Source organism: Durio zibethinus, chromosome 25, assembly GCF_047325235.1.
Source record: "Durio zibethinus cultivar Kanyao isolate XHJ-2024 chromosome 25, ASM4732523v1, whole genome shotgun sequence".
NCBI lineage: Eukaryota > Viridiplantae > Streptophyta > Magnoliopsida > Malvales > Malvaceae > Durio > Durio zibethinus.
Genome location: NC_143186.1, coordinates 5,168,395 through 5,176,985, shown reverse-complemented (window position 1 = coordinate 5,176,985; position 8,591 = coordinate 5,168,395). Strand labels below are relative to the sequence as shown.

The 8,591-nt window shown below is 29.0% G+C and overlaps 1 protein-coding gene across 1 annotated transcript; it reads left to right on the top strand.

Moving 5' to 3' along the window:
- The first annotated feature begins 306 nt into the window (after positions 1–306).
- Positions 307–1,962, top strand: LOC111276652 (uncharacterized). Its single transcript, XM_022862402.2, has 3 exons — positions 307–439; positions 962–1,227; positions 1,680–1,962. The coding sequence occupies exons 1-3, from the start codon at positions 380–382 to the stop codon at positions 1,729–1,731; spliced, it is 378 nt and encodes a 125-aa protein (XP_022718137.1). The 5' UTR covers positions 307–379; the 3' UTR covers positions 1,732–1,962.
- Positions 1,963–8,591: the final 6,629 nt, after the last annotated feature.

Sequence of the window (8,591 nt, the reverse complement as noted above, 5' to 3'; positions counted from 1 at the left end):
TTTTAATATATCATAGGAAACAAATGTGAATGAGATAAAAGCTCTACTTTTGAATAAAAATTGGCTAACTTTCGCGAAGTGGAATCGGGGGTAGAAACTACAACCTGAAAAGTCTTGGTAAATTGTGGACAAAGGCTAAAGACGAGCGATGATTTATCAATCGGCAGGCTGGACCAACCAACAGTCTTTCGAATTCTATCTTCTAGCACCGTCCGACAAGTTGTGTGAATATAATCTTAAACAATATTCTTTAACTTTTCCACGAAGGGATCGAGTTGCTATGTGTTTTTTTCTATATATTTCAGGCCATCGAGAAAGTTTTTCTCATATCCCAACATACCAAAAAGGAATATATATTTTGCCAAGTCTTTAATGATAGATGAAGTCTCCACTAGCAATTGGGAAAAAGCCTTCAAGATCATCAAAAAGGGGGCATAAGGTATTATTAATGTGGTTTATTATTGTCTTGGCAAAATATTTTAAAACATTTCCTACACCTTAGCTTGATGTCTTCTTAACATGGTTGTAAACATATGCCTAGTTTTTTTTCACCATTTAATATCATTTTTTAGAATTCAATACCAACCATTAAATTCGATGCTTTCATATACTTCATACTACCGTTCAATATGTTTGTTTACTTGATATGATACAATTCCGATTGGTATCAAGCATGATATATTTATAGAATATATAGACTAAAAAAGTATTTTTGATGTTAGCTCAAATTAGTATGGTGGAGTTAGAGATTTTAGATTTAAACTATGATATTCTTTCTTTATAGCATAAAAAGAAAGGTAGACTAATTTTTTTTATCACTTAATTTTTCAAAATTTTTTATTCACCTAACTTAAATAAAAATACTGTTCTGGCTATTTAATATCATTATTATCATTTTTGTATGAAAGTAAAGAGAAATTGTAATGTCTCATTAATTACATGCTATTTAATTTCATTGCAGAAAAAATTAAAAATGCGCATAGGAAGGCTAAGAAAGAAGATTGAGGAGATAAGTGAGTATCAAAAAGGAATCAAACAAGGGCAAAGGCAATTGAAAGAAAAATTCGAAATCATAGAATCAGAATGTGAACAACTTCAAAAGGAGACTGGATTTATAATTCAACAATGTGCCAGCACCCAAATTCGCATTGCCCTTATGTTCCAAATCTTAAACGCTAGGCAAAACAATGACTTCACCAAAGCATCCCAACTCACTCAAGCTCTACGGTTTGTATCTTCAAAATCTCTTTTCTATGTTATTCTTTATGCTACTTTTTGAAAAAAAAGTTTAATATCATGAACAGCTTTTAAATTATAATAAAATATTTAATATGATACCTGAACAATAAAAATTTTTAAAATAATACCTAAACTATAAATCTGTTAATTAATATGGTATTTAACCTAATATGACTAGTTTCATATGTTATATGGACAAATAATTTTTTAAGTATTATATTAATTAACAGATTTATAATTTAAATATCATATTAAAAATATTTAAAGTTCAATTATCGTATATAACATTTCATTATAATTTATGATTCATTCATAATATTAACCCTTTTAAATATAAAAGTCAAAATTCAATGTAAGATTTATTAACTCTGGTAAAAAAGCTACAGGGGACACTTTGTTATTTCTTTTTCCTCTTAGTTATCTTCTCTGTTTTATGGCAGTGAACTCATAGTGGAGCAGAAAAATCTGGACGCTTCGGCTTCAACATACTGAGGCAAAGGAACTTGTGAAATGGCGAGGGGGCTGGATTAAATTGTTTTTCCTTTTTCTTGCCTTTCTTAGGTTAATTTATAACACAATATCTATTTCACTCAAATTATTCTATTTGATATGCTATAACTATTTACTCGAATATTAATACAAGAATTTGAGTAAAATACGAATAACTGTCACAGTTTGGACTGCAACTTGAATTTATGAAAAGGAAGTGTGTGTTTCTGTGTATTTATCTTGAGCAACTTGTGTGATAAGGAAATTTTAATATCTATTCCAATGTTGATATTTTGGTTTCTTTTTTCTCAGCCAAAATCGATTTTATTAAAAATCCAAAAGGATATGTATACCTAGCAAAAGGTCTAGCTTTAACAAAAAGGTGGAACATAGTTCTACTTCAGCTACATAGAACTTCCTAAAAGCATAATCTGCTTACCAATAAATACACCTCAAAACTAATCTTAAACTCCGAACCTATAGAATTGGCCAAATCAAAATGAACAAACGTATACTCCTACTGCACCGAAAATCAATAAAAAGAGAAACTCCCGATAAAACAAGAGATCATTCCTTCAAAGCCACCAAGGCTTCAAACATCTTCTCTTAAAACAAATATGAAAGAGATCACAATTTAAAAATCCCCACCATCTTGTTAAACGCCCACCCAAAATTTCAAACTCTATTCTTAAAACAGCATTTCAATAAAAACCACCTACTAATAAGAAAGCAACTATTGAGAACAGCTCAAACCACCAAGATTGCAACAAGTCAAATATGATGCCAGATCAACCCAACCCCGACGCTGCCTAAGCTTCTATGTCCCCATAAAGTTGGAGTAAATAAATCACCCAGGCAAACATCCCCTTCCTCTCATATGGAATCCCCCCACACGGACAGCCCATTGCCACGACGGGTCAATACACACCAATTTTGCTAATTAAGCATACCAAGATAAGGTAAAGTTTTTGCAGCAGGGTATTTCTTTGCGGGCATCTTAAGAAAGGACGAGTTGCATGTCAACATCCCAATCAATAAAATTAATCTATCTTTGATCACCACTAAATGTTAATTAAAGAAAATCTTCCCCGTATTATCAAATGATCACTCTTGTTGTTATACTGTTAGATACAAAGCTTGCAAATCAACCAATCTTGTTGTTGTAGATCTTCCACTTATGCAAAAGTAACAGTATTACCTTCCAAGTTTTGTGTTAAGCCAAAGATGGAGCCTACAAAATGAAAGAAAATGGCTTCAAGACGTGTTGCAAAGTGCCACTTTCCTTAAAGTTTATTTCATCCCTATTTGTTATGATATGCAAAGGAGATAATCAAAACACCTCTAGGATATAATGAAGTCTTATTTGATCTCACTTTGCACTTTTGAAATTAAACCATTAAACACCTTTGATGTTAGATGAAAATACCATGTTTTGAACAAGATTTTCTACAAAAGTCTTGACAAAATTTCATGCCTTGTATTTAAGAGAAAATGGGAGAAATTGGAGAGTAACCTTTACGATTTTGGAACTTTGGAATCTGTGACGTTCTCAATCCTACATTGGAAGAATGTGAGAATATGATATGATATATGTAGAAATCTAAATCCAAACTTATGAGATACCTTTTGTGAGACAAAGTCGTGAGACCTTTGGATTAAAAAGAACAATACCTTACAAGTTGGGTATAGGTCTCTACAAATAGTATCAGAGCAGTCACTAATCAGACGAGAGCTAAGTGCTATATGATGAGAGACACCTTTAGAATCCTGTGGGAGCTAAGTGTTACACAATAGGAGCCACCTCTAAAATCTCAATGCCTAGTGTGATCTTAGTTTTGAATGTACTTTGTGTTAGGTTTGACAGAGACGTTTTAACGGTTCTTCATCAAGCCTTAATGGGGGAGTTTGTGATGCTTCTAATGCCAAATTAGAAGAATGTGAGGATATGATATGTTATATATGTAAAGATCTAAACTAATACTTATGAGGTGCCTTTTATGGGATAAAACCGTTAGACCTTTGAGTCAAAGTAGATAATACTTCGCAAATTGGGTGTGGGTCTCAACATGATCTCTAAAGTGTGTTCTAGGCACCTCTTTTTATAGAGTTTGAAATCCAAAGGTTATGACTCTTTGATTGAATTGTTTTAATTAACAAACACTTCCTTTAATCACAACACATATCTTTGAATAATTACAGAGATAATTAATTATATGAGAGATGATACTTTAAACCATAAGAAACTTTTCATTCATTTTGAAAAATCATAAATTTTGTACTAGAAAATTTAGATGCCATGTATAGGCATTCAAATGCCCATTTGTATTTTTGCTTCCATAATGAAAACAGAAAGTCAGCATTTGAATGCCTATGTTAGGACATTTGAATGCCTAGGTAAAATTCTCAAACAAAATGTTAGCATTCGAATGCCTTGTGTAGGAATTTGAATGCCCAAACTAGAATGTAATGTGAAGAAAGCCTTTTTCGAGTATAGAGTTAATTTTGATAGAAATGTAATGTGATAAATTGCTATATCCAATCAACTCAGGTTTTGTGAAAAAGTATTTTGCATGAAAAAAAAAAGGGAAAGCAAAAAATAAAAATGAGAATAGAAGAAGAAAAAAAAGAGAACTCAAATTGAAATTCCAAAAGTGATAGTTGGGTTTAAGGAGAATACCTAAGTTAAAAACCTTAAAAGGTGACTTAGGTACAGAAATGTGTAAGCATCAATCAGGGATCACACCATACAAATTAAAGTCTAATTTGATGAGCTTTGACAAATCAAGAATGTCAAATGGCAAGGTTTTGGAAAGAAGAATTTTGGATGAATTTTTAAAGTTTTTAAATATTCATCATTTGGATTTAGCTATCCCCATCCCAACATTTATACCAATAATTTGTTTGTAACTATCCATTTGTTTAAACCTTTCACAAAGATTTGCTTGTTTGTCAGTTAGCAATAAATATCTTTTTCCTTAATTTACCTTACTTTCTATTATGTTGCATTCAAGAATAAACAAAGGAAATGTTGATGCACTACATTTAAAATTGAAATCATGAAAGTTTTAGCTTGACAATGCTTGCACTACTTTGAAAGGGAATTCAAGGGTAACATGAAAGAATGAACAAAATGAGAGTGATGAAAAAGCAAAAGAAAGAATCAATACTTGATGTGTTTGAAAGAATGAATTCTTTTTTATTTACAAAAGGGTTGTTTAGCCATCAAGATTTCAAATGCCAATTCTAGAGTCAAAATGTTTGAGAATTGAAAAAGGAGAAGATGAGAAGACGAAAAAAGATGATTTTAAAGACCTTGTTACCATAATTGAAAATGGATGGTATTATTTTGTTTGCATTGTATTCTCTGCATGCACTAAACAAATAAGAAATGAAATGTCTAGACTAAATTTGGAAACCGAAATTGACCAAAAAGTTGATAAGGTTGCAAGCCTTCAATAAAATTCTTTTCAAGGTAAAATGTGGACCTTTGATTGAGGAAAACTTTTCAGACATGATTAGTAAAACCTCCGAGCATAACCTCATAATTCCATTTAGATAAGATTTTTTTTTAAATTTCAAAACTTTTATTTATGAAAAGCTTTTTAAAAGTTTATTTGTAAAGTTGTTGAGACTCTAATGAAAGGAAACTCTCAGTATGATTTTTAAAGTTATCAAACTTTGATGAAAAGGGCTTTTTAGTTTGAATTTTAAAATTGTCAAGCCTCTAATGAAAAGACCTTTTCGATTTGATTTTTAAAGTTGTTGAGCTTATAATAAGATGATCCTTTTAATTTAATTTTTTAAGTTGTCTAGCCTTTAATGAGAGGAGCTTTTAGATTCATTTCCAAAAGTTGTGGAAACTTTAATGAGAGGGTTTTTTTTTCTCCAAAAAATAAAAAATCTAAAAATCCAAAAAAAAAAAAAGCAAAATCCTTAAGCAATTGTGTCTAGGTCAAATGCTAGCATTGGCATGACCGCCTTTTACCACGTAGAGGTCACCAATGGTGCTTTAAAGAATCCTTTTAAAATATCCCAAAAAACAAAGGATTGAAGATCCCATTTGGTTCTGTAAATTCAACCCAGAAGGTGATCAAAAACAATAAAGAGAAACGAGGAAAACCTTTGCCAAAAAATACCTAAAAAATAAAAACTTTTCTAAATTGAAAAAAAAAAACACCCAGAGGAACAAAAAATATCATCCCTATTGAACAAGGAACCATAACATTAAGAACAAACATAGCAAAAAAAATAATAAAAAAATAAAAAAACAAAAAACAAAAAAGGAGTTCTTGATCAAAACTTTAAAGGTCAATTTGGGCTTTTAGGGGGAATTTTTTGAGAAACAGGGCTCATGACGGTGTAGAGGAGGTCAAAAGAAGTCTTTTGGTTTTTTTTTTTAATTTTTATCAGTATTATTTTCTGGCAACCACAAGTTTTTTGGTTTAAAAGGTTTTCTTTAAAAAAAAGAAAGCCAAAATGATTTTTAAAAAGTTCAGTTTTATAAGAAAAAAATAGCTTGAAATGATGCATTTTTAAGGACCCAAAAGATTCACACAATGGCCCAACTCAACCTGACAACTTGTGTGACTTGACTCGACAACTCGTCTATGCTCTAAATCTTTAACCAGCTTAATTGAATTGCTTTTGGACCTCTATACCACCAATCAAACCATTTGTAGACCATTGAACCGCCAGTTGAACTGCTTCTAGACCACTAGATCACCTCCAAATTGCTTTGAACCATTGACAAGGCTATTCATTGGCTAATTCAATTTTTTTGTATAATTTTAATTATTTTTTAATTTTTGCCAAGTTATTTATTTTCATATTTATGCATATTTAAAATTTTAAATCTCTAAAATAAATATTTAATACTTTTTATAGTAAAATAATACTAATAAAAATAAAATTTTGGTTTCAAAAAGTGAAAGATAAAGCTCAACACATAAAAAATGAGGAAAAAAAATTTTTATCTAATGATGAGATTTTAAGAAAATTTGCGTATTGATTCTTACGAAATCTCTAAATGAGAATTTTTTTAAATATTACTAATGTATTGAAGTATTTATAAAAAAAATTATCAATACAAAAAAATTTCTTTTTTCTCTTATAAAAAAATGCAAAAAATATAAAATAATAATATAAAAAGAAAATTTAATAAACAAATTTTCTCTAAAATAAAGAAGACAAATAACTTATAAAAACAAATAAATGAAAATAAAAGAAATATAAATGTACAAGTAAAGTGTGCACACCAATGCTTGAATATTTTCTTTCATTATTTGCATCACATGCATATCACTCAATCATTGAAAAATAGATGTGAACTTCTAAGGATGAGATTCTAATAAAATCTGAGTAATGATTCTTAAAAAAATTTTAAGTAAAATTTTTTTAAATGTTACCAATATACTAAAATATTTTAAGAGTATTTTCAATAACAAAGTTTTAATTTTTTAAATGGAATAATAATTTTTATTAAAAATAAAAAACAAAAAGTATAATAATAAAATATTTAAAAATTGAAAATAAAAATAAAAACCAAAATTGTGGCAAGAAAAAAACGAACTTAAAGAAATTAATTTTAAATAACAAAACTAAGAATATTTTTTATAAGATTAAATGATAACACATAATTAATTAGTACCATTTTTAAAATGCGAGCTATGGGGTGTTAATCTTTTTTCACACGTAACCATTCTTCCAAACTCAAACTGTTTTCGCAAACCTAAAAGTTATAATAAAGTTTTAATTAGTTTTTAATTTTTTATTAAAAAAGATAAAATTTAATAGGTGGTTAATTGTATTTAGCCAATAAAAATTTTGTGATGGTTGCTTGTGTTTTTAAATTTGTCTAGCAATTGTAAAACAGTTATGATAAATTTATTAATTAATGTGGTATTTATTCTTAACTTTGAGTTTCAAATGATAACATGTGACTGATAAATAATCATCTAAATAACAAATTAATTAAGAAATTCATAGTTTGAGTACCATATTAAAAATTTTTAATATTCAAATATTATATTAAATATTTCATTATATGTCGGGATCATTCATAACATTATCCTTTTTTAATCAAATTAAAAAATTTAATAATAAAATTACATTCATTCAAATATGAGTAGACCTATCCATGAACCGGATAGGATCAGACCCGATTTACCTTTTAATAAACCCTATCCAAGGCTCTAGAAGCAAAAAAAAAAAAAAATAGATATATTAAAATTTTAATATTTTAAATATATTTCAAATTTTAAATAAAATAAAAATAAATTTTTATAAATTAAATAATATCCCAAGCTGAGCCTAAGCTCGGAAAACTTACAAAATAGGATAATTGTATTGATAATATGATATGTTTATAATATTATAATATCATACAAAAAATTTTTGTAGCTTCTAAATTTTACATTAAAGATTTGGGAGAAGCTAATGTTATATTGGGTGTGAAAATCATACGATGCGACAGTGGCCTGATGCTAACACGGGCATTATGTTGAGAGATTACTTAAAAAGTTTGAATATCTCTGCCTCACTCCTCTGAATACTCATTGTGATGCTGATACCCAATTAATAAAAAATAAAGGTGATAGTGTGGCTCAGCCTGATTATGCTCAGATTATTAGGAGTCTGATGCATTTAATGAATTATACTTGACCTGATATATAACTTAGACTGTATGTGGACAGAGAAGATATGCACAAAATCCCATCGTGATCATTATTCATTGGACTACCTTGAGAAAAATAATGAAATATTTGGGAGGTACCATAAATTATGGTATTCTATAAATTGGACTTCTTGCTGTTGCTGTATTAGAAGGACGCACAGATGCTAATTGGATCTCAGATTCAGTTGAG

Excerpts from the sequence above, each read along its gene's own strand:
- LOC111276652 (XM_022862402.2), top strand. The coding sequence starts at position 380 with ATGAAGTCTCCACTAGCAATTGGGAAAAAGCCTTCAAGATCATCAAAA. Across the intron at positions 440-961 it reads CATCAAAAAGGGGGCATAAG|AAAAAATTAAAAATGCGCAT; the intron begins GTATTATTAATG and ends ATTTCATTGCAG. Across the intron at positions 1,228-1,679 it reads CAACTCACTCAAGCTCTACG|TGAACTCATAGTGGAGCAGA; the intron begins GTTTGTATCTTC and ends GTTTTATGGCAG.